We start from the raw sequence: 18,008 nt of genomic DNA, 5'->3' as shown, positions 1-18,008 counted from the left end.
CAGCAACTTTAAAGGAAAATACATTTAAAAAACCATTATTTGGCATGAGTGAAACATGCCTAAAAAAAAAAAAAAAAAGAAAAAGAAATTGAAGGGATTTACTTTCCCCTAAGGAAAATATAATAATAAAATATAGTAAAATAATTTGCTTGTCTTGGTTGCCATTTAAATAGTTACAGTAAAACTTGATACCTACCTGCACTGCAGGTCAAAATTGTACTGCTAGATAATGAGGTTCCTTATTTTTCTTATGTTTTGCATGTATTTCCTGATACTGAACATAAACATGAACATTTGGAAAGAACATGACATTATAACTGAAAACCAGAGTTTTCAGTTGTGTACTTCAAACTTTTATAAAGATTTAGCAAATTCCCATCAGTGTGTTGTTTCTAACTAGGTAGAATTATTGCTCCACTTTGAAATGTGTCTGATGGTGAAAAGAAATCATGGAAATATTCAAGGTAGTAAAACTGAGAAGTAAATAATGAGAAAAGTAGTTAGATATTTCAATCTTAATCCCATACTTAGCCTATCGGCTTGTTTAGGCAGCCATGTAGCAGACTGGATGTTAAAGATTCCCATCCATCTGTAAGCCCCCAAACAGCCTTACAAATTTTGCCCCAGTATGCATTTTAAAGCTGTATGTTCTGCTCCAACATCAGATATTTAAAAACAAATTTTTTGTTGTTGTTGTTGTTTGTTTGTTTTTCAAAAAGGAAAAAAAAAAGTTGTAGTGTAAACTGAAATGTCAGTAATGGGTAATTGTTTATTTACCCACTGCTGTCTTCTATCCTAAAACACCTCCCTAAACATAAACAGCTCCCAAACATAAGATGCTGCAACATGCCATATAGATCAGTAAGTAGAAACTTTTGAGTAGAAAGTAGAATCACTGTTAAGAAGCACTTACTATGGTGTTCTTGGCTGCAGTAGGCAAAGTATTGCCTGTAGGTGGAGGGAGGCAAGCCTTCCCCTCTGTTCAGCACTGCTGAGGCCACACCTGGAGTCCTGGGTCCTGTGCTAAGCCTCCCAGTGTGAGAGAGACCTGGACATACTGGACAGAGTCCAACGTAGGGCCACAATGATGATGGAGTGACCAGAGCATCTCTCCTGTGAGGAGAGGCTGTGCAAGCAGGGCCTGCTCAGCCTGGAGAAGAGGAGGCTCAGGGGGATCTCACCGATGCCTACAAATCCCTGAAGGCAGGGTACTCAGAGGACAGAGCCAGGCTCTGCTCAGTGGTGCCCAGGGCCAGGCCCAGAGGCAGTGGGCAGAAACCGGAGCACAGAAGGCTCCCTCTGAGCACCAGGAGGCACTTCTGTGCTGTGCCGGTGCTAGAGCCTGGCACAGGTTGCCCACAGAGTCAAGGAATTTTCTCCTTGGAGATCTCCCGAAGACACTTTGGCATGGGCCTGGGCCCCCTGCTCGGGTTGGCCCTGCTGGGGCAGGGGAGAGCAGATGGACCCTTCCATTGTCAGACATTTTGTGAATTTTAGAAGCATTCTAATTAGACACTGCCTATTCTTGAAGAGCAAGAAATTACTCAAAAAGCTAGTTTTAAAAAAGATTTCTTCCTAGTTTTGAGCTGAGGTGAGGGGTCAGGTGGTAGCAGATTTGGAGTTACTGTTATGGAAGATTTGGTGCTCTTTTGAACTGGGGACTTTAAAACTTCTCTTTAAGGAATTTAATTTAAAGTATTCACCCCTTGGAATATAAGTATGTTACCTTTGAATAAAAATATATAGAACTTGTGACCAATTTTTCTAATTACTTTTTTCAATCTCGTAACTTCAGATGTGGCAGAAACCAGAGCCAGATTTGGAATAATTTTCTACCTCAGAGCTTTTACCCTGGTTCTAACTTGTTTGACTTTTGTGAAAGCAAAATTCATTCACAACTGAATCTCTAATCCTATGTTGAAGTCTCTGAGTTTTAAACCTACACCTCTTGCAGAGGAAATGCTTTGTGCTGAAGCTTTTGGTACTGTTCTGATTTAGCAGTGACCTAGCTGGGTCCACTAGTGCATCTACATTCCAGCTCTGCTGGGAGAAAAAGATACAGCTGTAACAGTCGTTTTTTAATGGAAAAAAATGTTTTTTAGTTATTTTTTGAGATGATCAGGTTGCTGATTTTGAAAATTATTTTATGAATTGAACGCTTGGAAGACTTGTGATGTTTTGTCATTTCATGAAGAAGCTATTTGTTCTTGGAAATGTTATTTAAAGGCTTAATGAAATGAGGAAACACCTCTGCTACTGCAAGCCAAAGTCTCTGACCATTTTTTTTTTTCACTTCATCTTTTTCATGCTGACTGAGTAGATTATTTATTTATTTATTTTTACTTTTAATTGAAGCACTTCAGGTTTTGCTCAGACCTCCTTCAAGCATCCTCAGCTGCAAGTATGAATCTTTTTAAGGAGATCCTGCCTAGAATAAGGAAGATTCTTTCAGGTGCTACAGCTTCTGATGACCATGCATTGCTTAACCTCATGCTGAAAGAACATGTGATATCCAAGGAGTACCATCAGGCCTTGCTCCACGAAAAAGACAGAGAGGACCTTGCAAGGAAGATTTCTCTGACATTTGTGGAGAAATGGGACATGTATTGGAACACTTTGATTCCCCACTCTTGTTTAAACCTCTGTGGCAGTAGACCTCAAAACATCATAGATAATGAGCCAACAGGAACCAAGCACATGTCTGGTAATAAGCTTTTTCTTTTTTGCATTGTTAAAGATTTACTTTTGTTTATTGCATATTGAGATTGTATTGTGACATAGTGCAAAGTGCATCAGTGGAGAGCAGGTAAGGAAGAGAAAAGCAAAGAATGTAATTCAACAGCAGCTAAATCAGATCCACCCATTCGGGGTAGCACCCATATATCCCTTTACATAGTCAGGCCATAATAAGACTTATTCTTTGCCATCTTTTGCAGAACACAAAATGCAAAATAGATTAAGGAGACTATGCTAAGATCAATTTTTCTCAGCTGACATCCTAGCCATTGATAGTCTGAGCAGCATTTGTTCTTGATGATTTGTTCATCCTGACAACTGATGTGGGGAAATCCCTTATATTTGTCAAGCATGTACTGGGGGGAATGCACTCTGTTGCAAGTTCCAGGTATTTATAAGCACAAAAATTACAATGTCTATAACAGACTTCTGCAAACTTAAGGACAGGAAGCACTTAAAGACTTATGAAGCTGGGTTCAAGAAATCTGAGATTCTTAGTGGGCAGTAGGCGACATAAAAATGGAGACCTTATAATGTATGTAATTTACATACAACAAATTAATGTTGTATGTAATGAAGAACAGGAGTAGTTCTGGGACAATCCCAACATGTTCCATTTTATGTGAAACAACAGAACCCCAGCTTAAATTATAGTATTAAGATTTACTTTTATGAAACCAAGCAACTCAAAAAAGAGAATAAAAGAATACTTAATAGAATACCCAGATAATCCTGTAAATCTGATGGAAGGACCTCGGACGTCATTGTGGGTGCAAACTTTTTCCTCTCCTAAAATACAGCATTGGGCATTATTTCTCATGGTATTGCTGAAAGTACAAGAAGAAGTGCTAATGAACAACTTAAGATAATTCATGAGAGGAAAAATACTTAACCAGAAGACCTTAGTGCTGTTCTTACAGTCAAATTAATGCCAACAAATTATATTTAAATGTAGAATATAATAGTTAGTGACACTAGTATCCTGGTGTCACTTAAACTGAGGGTATATATAGTTTGTTTTCTGTTTTTAATTAAATCTGTGATGTGTACATAAAGATAGCCACTCCTCATTTTTGTAATGGTAGGAACTGAAATCTCCATTCAAAGAGCTTGATGCTGTTGTGCCTGGCTCTGTGCCTCTCTCATAAAGCTTGAATTTGAGACGCGACAGAGGGAAACCAGAGTGCATCAGAAGAAGCATTAGTCTTCGTCCATCACATGTTCAATCATTGTCACTGTTCTCTAGATTTTGTAGTATGGAGATGAACTTAAAAAAAGTGGTTTCAAAGACAAATTTGTCACAAAGAGGCTCAAACTGTATTAGCCTTCCCCTGAAGCAAATTTTTTTCTAACTTTCCTTTTCCAATTTGTTCACTTTCAGACATATGTTCAATGACCGTTTCATTCTGCAAAGTCAGCTAGGGTCAGGAACAGACTGATACCAGCAGGTTTATCACTACTTAGTAGTTTTGCAGATGTTTCTCTTACTTGAAAAGGATGTTTAAAATTTCTGGGTGAGAAAGCCCCAGTTGTCCTTCTCTTGCAAAGTGCATCATTGACATCAGTTTTGTGGTGCTTTCAATACCTATTGATATATTCTGCTTGTTCCTTTTGCCGTAGGGCAGCATTTCTTTGTTTTGAATCAGCAAAAACTGAAGCACAGAAGATGATGGTCATCTGAGGAGTTCAGCCAGTTAGTTCTTGGCTCTCATAGCCTCCTGTTTTCCAGTCTGCTTTACACTCTAAGACCATCATTATAGACTAGTCCACTAGATGAACCAGTATTCTGATTTGCTCCATCCACTCATTTCTGCTGTTTCTAATCAGCTGTGGTCGTTGTGCAAAAAGTGGACAGTCACTGTTTACTGTAGTTTATGTGAACTGGAGTCACAGTAAACAGCTGAACTCTTTTGTTCCCCAAACTGTCATCCATGAAGTAAATCGCTTACCTCATAGGATTACAGACTCAGAAGCTGATAAAGAAATCTGGCTGCAGGGTTGGTAAAGGAGCTTATAACTTGTGGCGTTGTGCTGTGCATTAGAACAGGGTTAACAATTATCTGTTGTAGGGGTATTCCATGCAAAATTTGTGTTATGATCAGCTGCTCCCAGGAAGGAAACATCACCTCTTGTGAGCATGTTCCCATGGAAGCTGGTGGAAGTGGAGCTCCTCTGCAAAGGGAGAAGGCTTAGGTCAACAGCCGCTTTGTTGGTAGGACATGCTGCCTTGTGCAGAATCCAGTGTTACCAAGTGGCTGATCAAAATTTTACCTCACGAGTCTTGGAAGACATTGACTTCATCAAATCCCACTTCCTTCCCTCTTCATACTTCGGAATTTTGTTATAAGCTGTTGATGGTGGAATAATACTAGAAGAAATATTTTATCATTTGAGAATAGAATCATAAGTATTTTCTAATTTGTGTAGGTCTATGCATAGTAAAAACAAAAAAAAAATAGTAGGAAAACTGGGTTGCAGAGACGCACAGAAGCAGCTGTAAGTATCATGGTAGGAACACTCATTAGGTAAGTTGGCTTTCAAAAGGATCTGTGTCTTAAGCCAAATAGGCACTGCAAAGGTGTGACTCAGTCTGAGATTCATTAAATGAATAAATGTTGTCTGCCGCATGTTGATACCAGCAAACTCTGAACAGCATATGTAAGCCAGACAAGCTTTACATTTCACAGAATATTGTACGTCATTTTGGACCAATGGCAAAAAAATACTTGCAGAAGAGAGAGCAAACCAGATCTGTGTTGGCAGAGCTTATGAATGTGTGAAAGGTACTTTCATTTTTGTTTGAGCACACGAAGCTGCAAGGTAAGAGTGTTTGCATGCTGCTTGCTTTATTCTTACTGATGGACTGCTTAACAGCGTGACTTTAGGACAGGTCTGAACCAGAATAAAACCACAAAGAGCATTCTGAAGGGCACTGAAAATTGTTACCATTGACACCCATCCAATTTCCATCCGAATAAATCATTCCGCTCCTACGGAGTAAGAAGCACAGGCTCTTCTTAACTGTGGCTAGCGACAGGTTACCCACGTTTATTCTACAGGGGCTGCCAGAAGGGAGCTTCTTCTTAGTTTTCCTCTTTGGAATTCCCCTTAAGCCTCTAGCATTTCTGCTGTGACTGGCCTGGTCATTTCCTCCTTTCTGCTGTTACTTTCTGTGAGCCCTAAACAGTGACAGCAGCTCTCCTGTTTTTCTGGTGCTGAATCCGGAGTGAAGGAACAGGAACTGTCTGCTTTCCTAAGGTCAGTTTTTCCTCAATTCTTGAATGCTGTGCTTTTGTCATGGTAAATCTATCTTATACATGCTGTGAATATTGGTAACAGCGGTGTGTCAGTATCTGGTCCTGAAGTATTTGTGAGATGAAGTCTGCATTTGAGTGGGTGAAGTTTTGGAGACTTTTCATTTTGTTTGCGATTTTGTTTTGTGCCCAGCCCTGTTAATTGCTTGAAAGCTTGTTATAATTTCTTTCAGATTTTGAGAGGAATGCACTTGTTCTTTGTACAGATTTTGCTTGTATTGAAAGTGAAACCGTGGAGCATTAGAAAAATATGGCTTGTTTCCAGTCTTAGAGCTCTGACAGGAAAATTTTCTGATTTAGGAGGGCTGAGGTTCTGTCTTGAAAAAAGTCTCTGAATGCAAAGGTAGTTGGTCTGACAAAAGAAGGCAAGGTGTTTACTGTACCACTTCATATCACCTTGCTGCTGAGATGGGCAAGATGAGCACAGCTGTGACACCAGAGGCAATGCTGGCTTCAGAAGGCAGATTCTGCTCTTGAATATTTTCCCAGCTATGGCACCTGCAGGACAGTGCATGATCAGTCTGCCTGCTTTGGGCTATCTCCCAGGCAGGACTTTTGTTTTTTGTCTGGTTGGGTTTTGTTTTTAATTTGTGTTGGTCACCATACAGCAAAGTTCATTGAAAGGCAGAAAATCCTTCTACTTGATATTTACACTTTTTCTAACTTCTTTAAACTCACCTAAAGGAGACAAAGGGGAATAAGACAGGATATAGTGCTGCTTTTTTTTTTTTCTGGCATCATCTCTATTCTTTCATTTCAGACTATAAAACCCATGGAAAGTAACAATACTGCATGGGCCAGGTACATTCTGTAGGTAAAAGTAGTGTCTTTTATTAAATCATGTCATACAACAGGAAGAGATGAACATGCTTTCAGACATAGCTTTTTCACAGATCTGAAACAGAAACCCAAACTCTCAAAGCTAAATATAGTTTGAGCACCGATATCCACAGTTTAAGATCAGACCTTCTCTGAAAGAAAAAGCTGTTGCTTGTGGAGCAGAGGAATTGCTGGCGATGGACATGGGGAGAGGAGAGACAGCTATTGTAGCATGGAGGGGACTTGTGCTGCTGATGACCTGCCCATATCCCAGAGAATATCACCCCAAAAAAACACGTGGAGCAAAACCCAGGAACCATGACCCTGCCTGCTGGTTTCCGTTGTGGGTTATGGACAACACAGGCACAGTAACCTTCAAGAAGTGCAGAGAAATAGAGCAGATCAGGAGAAAGTTGTTAAAAGAAAAAAAAGAAAAAAGTCTTGAAAGTTGTGGCTGATGTTATTGAGCTTTTACCTCTAAGTGACAGTGTTTCACTGAAATGTATATTTAGATAGTTCGATGGTGCTTGTTTTTTCTGTCACCTTGCTTAACTCAGATTCATCCTAAGTGTAGCACATAATAACATTTTTAAAGTAATATTTGTGTGATTTTGTTTTAACCTCCTGTCTTTATGACAGTCCCACTCTCTCATCTTTCTGTAACCTAAGATTTGGAGTAGTAATGTTATGTTATCCTCCAGTTATGAAATGTGTGATTTACCTGGCACTACTACTCTCCTGCTAGGAATTACCCTCAGCTTCCTGAACTGGTATAAAAATTAAATTGCAGGGGGGTTTCCTCTGTTCCTGAAATTGCTTTTTTATTATTATTATTTTTTCTTAATGTATATACTCGTGGGAAGAATGCTTTCTTACCGGTTAGTTCAGCTGTCAACAGAGTTAGGGAAAGGAACCCCCCTAACAATCTCTTCAGAAGTATCTACCACCTTTTTGGAGAAAACTTTACATTATTGCCTTTGTATAAACCTTCTCCTTTCTCTTAATTACCATTTGGTTTTAGTTAGTAGCAGAATTCATTATTTGGTGTCAAATTATTGGGGCCAAATGATAAATCACAATCATTCCCTTTATCTTTTGAAATCTAAAATGCCCCATCTAACTCTCAAGATTTGTCTGTTTAAGTGAACACCTACTGCTTCTTCAACTGGATTCTTTGTCCTAGTGTGGCGATGCTCACTATTTTACTACTTTTCCAGCATTGTTAATTCTTATGGTTTTGCTTGTGCTCTGAAATAGCACTGAACAAAAACCACCAAGAGTCTTGCAAATGAATCATATTGTGCTGTATGAGCAGAATACAGCATTAACACAAGTGTATCCTGTGTAGAAACCCTGCTGTAACAGTTATGTGCTGAATCATTGTAGAGGTAATGCAAAGGGAACACGGGTCTATTGCATATAATGATGGAGCTGGAGTGTATAGACGGCTGCGAGAAGGAGGTTTCACTTCAATATTTAAAGACACAAAAAATAGTTTTAACAAGGGTCCATGCAACAAAGGATTGAACTTTCTGAAAGGCCTGGAAATACATTGGGAAGTTCATCCTGTCTAACTCCACCCAGCACTTCCACTTTGTGCACAGATGCTGACCGCAAATGAGAGCACTGGCATCCCAGGTGATGCGAGGCCTCTGTTGTTCCCCCAAGAGCTGACTGAGAGCAGCAGTCACAGCTGTGATGCTCAAACCTCAATTCACAGGGACTGCAGTGACACTTTTTAGTCCTGTGATGTGAAAGTGTGCCATATACCCATTTTGGCAGCATTGCATGGCACCCCAAAGGGACTGTATTATCAGTAAGCTAAATTAGAATTGTGTAGGAAACAACCAAGAAAGTGTCTGAAAGATAGAGAACATATTCCCCTGTGGTCTCAGACAGTGGGCTGCTGGATTCAGTAGGATGCAGTGAGAAAAAAAAGGGGAAGCAATGGGAAAGCAATTGCTGTTGTAAACATGCTTAGTAATGTCAGGTTTCGTTTTCTGTGCTTTAGTTCCAACCTGCAGCCAAACACTCCCTGTCCCTGGGGCACAATCCCGTTTGCCTCTGTCACTCCCGTTATGTAGAAATCTTTCCTAAACTCCTTTCTTTTTCCCTGCAGCCTTGGACAAAGTGCTATTAGTGGTCCCACCATCATTTTAACACAGCAGCACAGCTGCTAATAAGAATTTCTTGGTTCAGCTAAAGAAAAAAATTACAGCATCCAAAATCCAGTGTAGTCAATAGAAAGGCAGCTGTGTGTACATTTATGTCAAGCCCAATGCAATGAAGGAAAAAAAAAAAAAAAGTAAACAAAAGCAAAAAAGAGAAATATTTAAGTTTTTAATTTTTTAAAGAGTAGCAGTCTTCATTCTTCCTTAGGTAGAAGGCTACCTTTCTCTCATTCCTGTGCTGCTGGGTTATAGTACCTCTTAGTTTTTAATTTTCACCTGTCTAGCTGGTGGAAATCTCTAGAATTCCTCTTGGCTGCTTCCTGACTCCTTGACCTTGTAATGCAAAACATTGTGCATTACTTATATATTTAACCACATGGAAATGGCATAGAAAGAAAGCTTTAAAATAACAAAAGCTCTTATGATTATGAGTTAAATAAAACTTTTCATTTCCATGAAGACTAAGAAGGCCTGTGTAGTCTTTATCCATAGGACTTACCCTTTTCTTCAACTGCTGTAATCAAGCACTTTACTAAATGCTGAACTTGGAAGGAGTAATGAATTTGTTTTTCTTGCATTCCCTTTACAGCTTCACAGGATCACAGAATGGTTAAGGTTGGAGAGGATCTCTGGAGGTCATCTGCTCCAACCCTGCTACTCAGGCAGGGCCACCTGGAGCAGGTCACCCAGGACCATGTAACTTACGAGCTTCTGCTAATTAGTTCTCTGTCTCTAACCCCAAAATCACATTGAATCAGAGGTAATGCTTCAACAGCATTATTCACACTGTGGAAACCTGGTATTCTGAAAGGCCTGACTGTGTTTAGATCTTCTGTTAATTCAACACAGAACATGGCAGTGTAAAATGCAGCAGCAAATTGAAAATTTCCCACATTCCTGGTTCTCACAAAGGTTTGTCAACTTCTGCTTTCCGTTTATAGCAGGGCAGGCAATAACATCAAAATTTTGTGATGTTGGTAACATAACGAGGCCACATAACATGAAAAAGGGGAACTACCTTACTGTAGGTCACTCCTACAAGTGGGGCCTCACTATGTCCACTGCCCGTCCTAAGGTTTGGCTCTAGATTCTGATGTCTTCTTTGGCAGGATGCAGAGAGGTCAAATTCTAAGCTCTACAAAGGGACAACCCCACATAGGGCTGTGAGAGGAATGAGGATTAGTTCTTAACAAAGCAGATGGTGGCAGTGTGACTAGGTCTGCCTGTTTCCTTTTGTCAGAGCTGCATTTATTTTTGCTGTTGCAGGTAGGCTTGATGGTCCAGCAGGTTGCTCCACATTTGCCACCTTGGCAAAGTAGACGTGTGCAACCAGGGACATCAGTGGCATTCTGCTAAAGGCAGAATATTTGAGAAATGTATTATAAGTATCCTTCATTGCAAAACATGGTTGTTGATGCCAATCTGAAGCTTCGCATGGTTGCAGTTTGTGGCCATTTTAACAGAATACTGACTGGAAAATTTGCCTGTTGTCCATTTCACATTGGCATCTGGGTATTATGGTGGAGTTAATGACTGGGATCATCAGCCCAGGTAGCATTCATATCAAGGATCTGTAAATACTGAAAAGCCAATATTTGTTTTGGAAATAGTTTGATAAAGATGATGAATAATCAACATGTACAGTTATTACACTACTTACGGAATATCCAGGAATGTTTGAATTTATTCTGGTGCCTCCTGCAGTAACTGGAAGTAATAGAAGAAAATGAAGTGGAGGAAGAGAGAAACTTTATCAAAAAATATAGCTGCAGCAACCTAAGCAGTTCTTAGCCGATATAAACACTGGTGGCTGCAGCAGGGAGCATGTTAGAGCAGTGAGAATTGTCTGGGTTCTGTGTGGTACTCTGAAATACTATAGCAATTCTTAGCTCATGTACTCACATGAGTTCTGGAGATGTATGTAGTATGAATAATTTTTTGTCTGGTGCCAACAGATATTGGTAAGTTTGGAAAGAAAATGGATTTTAAAATAACTGTGGTGAATTCCACAGTTGCAGTGAATGCCCTGTTACCAGAAGTGAATTCTCAAGTTGACCATACACAATCAGCCATAAGGTCTAGGGAAGAATTCTATGAAGCAGCTGTTCAATCTTTTACTGTTCTTTGCTGTGCTGTGGAGATGCCTCCTAGTGCTTCCTGCAGGTCTCAGGAACTGGTACATAGCATCCCAGCCAGAAGCTGCTGACCCTAAGAAGAAATTGTCATACCAGTACAGAATGGGATTCTTTTTTCATCATCTTCACAGCAGTCTTCTCATTCCCCCAGTACCTGCTGAGTCTGTGCTTGCACCACTTATATACTAATGAATTTACAGAAGTTATAATTTATTCCCAGGAGCTTTAGGCCCAGATGGTCAGACTGCAGTATCCCACTCCCCTGATTTGGGTAAAAAATTGAAAGGTCTCACTGCAAGCTGGATCTATACTTTTAAGTAATTCAGGGTTAAAACTCAACTCAGGGTTTTTTTATCAGTACCAGTTCCACAGCATTAAGATTTTAATGCCTTGTGGTCAACAGAAAGCCACAGCAGCAGACTTGTAATTCTGGTTGACAGAAGTGTTGACTTTTATCATAGCTAATTGTATTGTGATTTGATTTCAGACAGCAAGAGACAAATCATGGATTCAGCATTGGTGTGTGAAAATGGCTATCTTGATTTGCTGCACAGTGACATCGATCCAGTGCATCTGTTTACTCTCTTAGACCCTAAGCCATCTGGAAATGAAGAGAGTGACTTGTTTGCAGGTTAGTAATACACTAAAAAGCCCTTGAATAGTTTAGCTGTCATGCTGTAATTCATTGCCATCTCCTCTGGATTAAGTAGCCGTCTAATGGCAGTTATCATGGTGGCTGGACTAAATGCAACAGACACTTGGTTTTACAATATGATAACTTTGTGACTATCTATATATAAAATAGGGACTCCTTCCATAAATTACCATGTATTTAAAGCCAAGCACAAGGTGCTGCACCCCAGTTGGGGCAATTTCAACCATCAGTACAGACTGGGGGATGAATGGATGGAGAGCTTCCCTGTGGAGAGGTACTTGGGAGTATTGGTGGATTAAAAACTTCACTTGAGCTAGCAATGTGCACTTGCAGCCCAGAAAGTCAATCGTATCCTGGGCTGCATCAAAAAAGTGTGGCCAGAAGGTTGAGGGAGGGGATTCTCCACCTTTGCTCCACCCTTATGAGATCCCACCTGGAGTACTGTGTTCGGATCTGGTGTCCCCAGCACAAATAAAACACAGGACTGTTAGTGGGTCCAGAGGAGGGTGACAAAGATGATCTGAGGGCTGGAGCACCTCTCCTAAGAAGAGAGGCTGAAAGAGTTGGGATTTTTTAGCCTAGAGAAGAGAAGGCTTTGGGGAGACCTTATAGCAGCCTTCCAAAATATAAAGGGGGCCTACAAGAAAGATCGGTAGAGACTCTTTGCCAGTGTGTGTAGTTATGCAACAAGGGGAAACAGTTTTAAACTAGAAGAGAGTAGATATAGATTAGATATAATGAAGAAATTGTATCTTCACATGAGGGTAGTGAGGCACTGGTAGTGAGGCACAGAGAAGCTGTGGATGCCCCATCCCTGGCAGTGTTCAAGGCCAGGTTGGATGAGACTTGGAGCAACCTGGTCAGGTGGGAGGTATCCTTGCCCATGGCAAGGGTTGGAACTGGGTGATCATAGAATCATACAATATTCCAATTGGAAGGGACCCACAAGGATCCTTTCGTCCAACTCATAGTTCCACAGAGGACTACCTAAAAGTTAAACCGTGATCTTTAAAGATCCCTTTCTATGATAATAGGAAGCCAAGCCAGCAAGCTAACTGCAAGCAAACTATTTTATTTCATTTCCAGCTGAGATTTTAAGGCACCAACACAATAGATGTGCATTAGCAGATGATGTTTTACAGCTTTTGAGAGCACAAACCAATAATTTCTTCATTCTGTGATGGAGAAAGCAGAAAGACCAGGGTGGAAAGGTGGCAGTTCCTTACATACAAGTTGCTACAGCTAAGCAGGTTGGAAGGTTGGCTTTGGCTTTCAAATTCTGCTCCTGACCTGGTGTGGGCATTATGGAATGTTCTATTCTCCCTGAGTTTGTTGGCATAAAGGTATGAGAGTGTGTCTATGCTGCTGACTGTGTTGTGGAGCAATAGCTGAGCTTATTTGAAAAAATGAGCTGGACTATGGGTTGAGAGTGGCAATAAAAGAAGAACACAAGTTAGTGTATACCAGATATGAAGTCTATAGTTATGTGTCACATAGACATAAAAAGTTACCAAATTCGAGTGATATCATTTCACATCCTTGTTGCTTTCCTGAGTGACCAGTGTCAGCAGGTGCATGTGCAAATCAATGCAAAACTGAGCACCAGAATCTGGAATCATCTATGTAATTAATTATTTTCCAGTTTGAGTTTTGCTCTCTCAACTTCTATTACTAACATCTCTGCAGGAGTTTTTCTACACTGCCATGGCCTCACTTGCTCAGTGACTGAAAGTAGGTTGAAATAGGGATAAAGGACTAACTCTTACTATACCAAAGATGTTTCATTGATTTGAATACTTCTGAGCCTTCCCATTGTCTGAGAAGACATGGATAAATTAAGCAGTGTCAAGACATTGCCCAGGTTATGGGAAGTAGGACACCTCCATTGTTAAGGTGCTAATATAGTTCGACATGCTTTTTGTCTTGGCCAACCGGTATTTTCCCAGGCAATTTCTAGCTGCAGAGCTGTGGCTAGCATGGACCCAGAAATACTCTGAAGAGGGAATTTAGATAGTATCACCACATACTGAAGACTAAAGAGGTTTAATAGTATGGATGAGTCCAGGCCATGTCTATAGGCCATAGTGTCATGAAATGGGTTCTGAAACATTTTTATTTACTAGGAGAGGTGGATCCTCAGAGTTTAACAAAAGTGATGATTTCTGGGTAACTAAGTTTACTGAGAGTTCAGTTCTGTTCTTAGGTAGCCAACATGTACCAAAAAGCCAAAGCTGTATGCACTAAATCTGCCTTTTCTGCATGTCCTGCTTTCTGTTATTTTTCTTTGGCTATGGTATCCATTGAACCCAATGCTAACTCCTTTCTCATTCTAGATTCTGAAATTGATGCCAGCAATTATGATCAGTTGAATAGTATGGATTTCCTGTGTACAGTGGAAAATGATGAAAATGGAGATGAATTGTATCCCTCTTCCAATGCCAGAGAAGCTTATGCTAGAATAGGTATGAAAACTTTTTTTTTAAGTGCTTGGTGTCAACATGGTCATTATTTTCTACTTACTTGATATATCTATTTCTTACAAATTCTATTTTTGCTCTAAAGTGGTGGCATATATTCAAGTGTCCTCATGCATGGTAAGTCTAACTGTGGTACCTAAACCTGTGAGTTGTGAGGAAACATGCGCAACAGTTTGTGGTTGTCAGGGGAAAATCTCTCTATTAATGGATCCTTCTGCTTAACACTTCCTGTCTCCACTTCTTCTTTCTCATGTTCTTTGTTTCCTGAGCAACGATTTACAAGAAAAAATTATTTTAACTCTTTAATTTCACTTATACTGGAGAATTCTGTTAATGAAGTAAACCTACAATAGTTTTGCTGTGCAATTTACTATGATGTTACTGTATTCCTTTTTTTCTGTTTTTGGTAGCTGAATTAGCAGAATATGTGCTCAAAGATCAGCAGGAGAAGCAAGTGGAAGATAGTTTTGGTAAGATTTATGTGAATAAAATTAATTTTCTCCATGACAGTGTTCTGCCTAACATCTTACATTGTTCCTCATCTCCACAATCAGAATACCAGTAGGGTTTCTGTCACCTGGTATCCTCTTTCACCTCCCTCCTTCTTCCACCTGGGAATTGTGTCCTGAAAAACTCCAAGGATTTTCTGTATTTTGAAGGATTTTCTCAAAGAGAGCAGTTGTATCTCTGACCAAGTTGCAGGTCACCTCATCAAAGCAATAGCGTATGTACTACTTGACTGCCTAGTGCTGTATAGGCTCTCAAGCACCATTGGACTTAATTCTGAGCAATTGACACATATTGACATGTATTCAATAAGCCTGAGCCACCAAGAGGACTTATCATGCATACAAATGCAGTTCATGCACCCTTGTTTCTGTACAGGATGCACAAAGTTGCCTGAGAAGGCGTGTCAGATTTTACTTCTCACCCTGATCAATGCAGAGATGGTATAACATACATGTAGTAAAGGATTTCTTCATATCAGTGCTTAACCAGGGATAATCACTTGGCTTGTTGTACAAAATCATTGTTTTGGCTGCGGTGCAGCTGTTTGCTATTTTAGAGTATATATTTAATGTGTGGCTGCTGGAAAATCTGTAGATTGAAAAAGATTCACACAATATCTGCACATCCTCTTTTACACTTGGGGAAAGTATTTTGGAATAACTTACTGAAGGTATCTAGGACAATTAATTCTGGCTACAAGAAACCTATGTGGCTTTAAATGCTTTTTACTGCTCCCTGTTGTGTTTAGAATTTGGGGGGTTGGTTACACCAAATGGCAATATTCATATTTATCTTAGAGGAAATGAAATACAGTATGAGTATTTATGTCTTTGCCTGTAGAAGACTGGTATAGATAACTTCACAGTTCTTACAACACAACATATATAAATGGTTCAGAACCTTTTACTCTACATCTAAAGGAACTAATCATTTTCATATACAAAATGAGCAAGTAACTTCAGTAATACTGAGATCAAACAAAAAATATATCTGTGAATCAGCTGTGATGTTTAATCTTTTGCTTGTCATTAGAGCATTGAGAAGTACTTGTGTTTTAGTAGCCACTGAATTTGCCACAGTAGATTAATGTCACACAGTGAGAGAGTCTTTGGCCAGAGTTCTGAGGGCTTTCTAAATTGTATAGATTTGGATATGTTTTACTGAATGATTTTTGGTTTCCATCTTTTATTTGGAGCATGTTTGCTTTCTGCTGGTATCTTTCTTTTCCTTTTACCTCCTCCTGGAATATTACTAGGAGAACAAAGATTGACATTTGCAATATTTCACCTTTTTAGCAGGGAGCCTTATTTTGGATGAAATGACTGCTGAAAACACTGAGATATATACTGATGTAAAGATGCAGAAATGTCACAAAAGAAGTAAGTAAAAAATGGTGAGAGCTTGAAAGTCTGTAGTGTTTGGATTCCAAATATGCATTAGGGTACTTTGATTTTAAAAGCAGCCTCAGTATATTCCTCCTATAGTTCTTCACTGACATAAACAGATGTTCTTCCTCTGACTTTGTTTACCCTCTATGCGCTGGAAGTGAAATCTCACCCCAGCACATTCTTCATAATTTGCAGAATCTGTTGTCCTCTAACATAACATTAAGTGTGTTATATTTCTTCCCCCTTTTTTTTTGTCATCCATGTGAAAATTTTAATTTTGTTTTCAGTATATCTGTAGCTTATCAAGCATTAGTTGAACTTTAATTGAACTATTCCCTTTTTAACAGCAAGAACTGCAAAAATGTTTGATTAGTGGCAAAAAAAATAATAATAATCTGAAGCCCAATTCAAACTTCAGTATTGTAAAATAATATGAGACTATTCACATTCATGTTTAATACATTGGACTCGTGCAGTTCTGAAATAGCTGAATTGAAACTGCTAGCATCTCCTTCTACTTTAAAAAGTTAAAATTAGTTTCCACAATGGACACTTAAAAATGACAAACTGGATTCCATTTCTGTCACTTAATATCACCTTTTTTTTTTTCTTTCAGCATTTTTAGGCTCCATAGAGAGTTGTGCTGATGTTTCAGAACCCAAATACAAGAAAATTGGTAAGATATTGGCTGAACAGTAAAAGGTTATTGAACATATGTTGTCTTTTGTTCCATAGTGCCTTCCTCTGTTAAATGTTGTGGCTCTACCTTCTAGAGAAAGTCTGTTCTTGTAGATTTGATGATATAACACAGAGGTGTGTTTTCATGTTTCAGTGCTTCCAGTAGGGTAGAAATAACTGTAGAATCATATACCTCTTATTATACACCTCAGTCTAATTTATGATGCAAGAAATCAATGATCTCTTATCAGTAGGTATTAAGATGTTCATTTTAGGACTGATTACAGTCCTGTGGTCTGGAGACAGAAGGATCCTTATGCCTCAAAAGCACAGATTTCTGTTGAGCAATAGAAAAATTATGTCCTTTGCATCAACAGAGACACAGCTGAACTCCTCTAAACTCATCTGAGGGCAGAAAGCAGACCAATGGCAATCTTCATAGCTTATCGTGTACACTTTTTGTTTATTATGGGTTATGTGACAACAAAAAGAGAATCAAAATTTTGTTTGGCAGGAAATGCCAAACTATGGCTTAAGTGTGACAACTTCCAAACATACAGTGAAATATCCTAGTAAAAATAACAGTGAAGAAACTGCTCTTGGACCAGTCCATATTCTACAGTCCTTTACACCAAAGTAAGAATTTGGAGAAAGGGTAATTTCTAGGTGTTGCACGCTCTCAGAGCATCCACAAGGCAGTAACTGCAGCCAGCACACAAGCTGTAACTTGTTCCCCAGAGTACATGAGTGTTCAAGTTCTTAACCCAGCTATAGGCAAGTGAGTGTCTCAGATACAGCTAATGCAGCAAAATACTCTTTCAAAAAATGTGAGAGCAATTACCTCTGAATGAAGATATACTGTGTTTTGAAGTGGTATATGCATCCTTGTATGCTAGTGTGTTTCTCAGGCTTCCTGAGAGGAGCTCTGATTGCACCAAACTCCATAGCCTTTTATGTATTGGGACAGGAAGCCAAAAGTACCTTGCCACCTAGAGAGCCATCCAGATGGAGCTTGGATCCTGGGACTGCACCTCAGCACACCTGAGGCCTGCAGTTTCTAAGTACTGGTTTAGTCTGAATAAAAGTCACAGCCAGGGCACATACAGCCAGGGGACTGTGACCCAA

The 18,008-nt window shown here is 39.5% G+C and overlaps 1 protein-coding gene across 11 annotated transcripts in view; it reads left to right on the top strand.

Moving 5' to 3' along the window:
- Positions 1–2,336: 2,336 nt before the first annotated feature.
- CIITA (class II major histocompatibility complex transactivator) overlaps positions 2,337–18,008 on the top strand; it is a 36,691-nt gene continuing 21,019 nt past the window's right edge. For 7 of the 11 annotated variants that reach the window (XM_027469344.3, XM_021277534.4, XM_027469343.3 and 4 more), the window contains exons 1-6: positions 2,337–2,704; positions 11,663–11,806; positions 14,164–14,292; positions 14,718–14,777; positions 16,113–16,196; positions 16,822–16,881. In XM_027469344.3, coding sequence (XP_027325145.3) covers positions 2,404–2,704; positions 11,663–11,806; positions 14,164–14,292; positions 14,718–14,777; positions 16,113–16,196; positions 16,822–16,881 — 778 coding nt within the window. In that variant the 5' untranslated portion in view covers positions 2,337–2,403. Of the gene's footprint in view, positions 2,705–5,474; positions 5,557–5,837; positions 5,995–11,662; positions 11,807–14,163; positions 14,293–14,717; positions 14,778–16,112; positions 16,197–16,821; positions 16,882–18,008 lie in introns of those variants that run through there. The other 4 variants (XM_027469346.3, XM_072023928.1, XM_027469345.3 and 1 more) reach the window with 4 other exon arrangements.

The sequence above is a fragment of the Anas platyrhynchos genome, chromosome 15 (assembly GCF_047663525.1).
Source record: "Anas platyrhynchos isolate ZD024472 breed Pekin duck chromosome 15, IASCAAS_PekinDuck_T2T, whole genome shotgun sequence".
In the NCBI taxonomy this organism is placed as follows: Eukaryota; Metazoa; Chordata; class Aves; order Anseriformes; family Anatidae; genus Anas; species Anas platyrhynchos.
The sequence above is the reverse complement of the archived record's forward strand: the minus strand, read 5'-3'. Positions and strand labels throughout refer to the sequence as shown.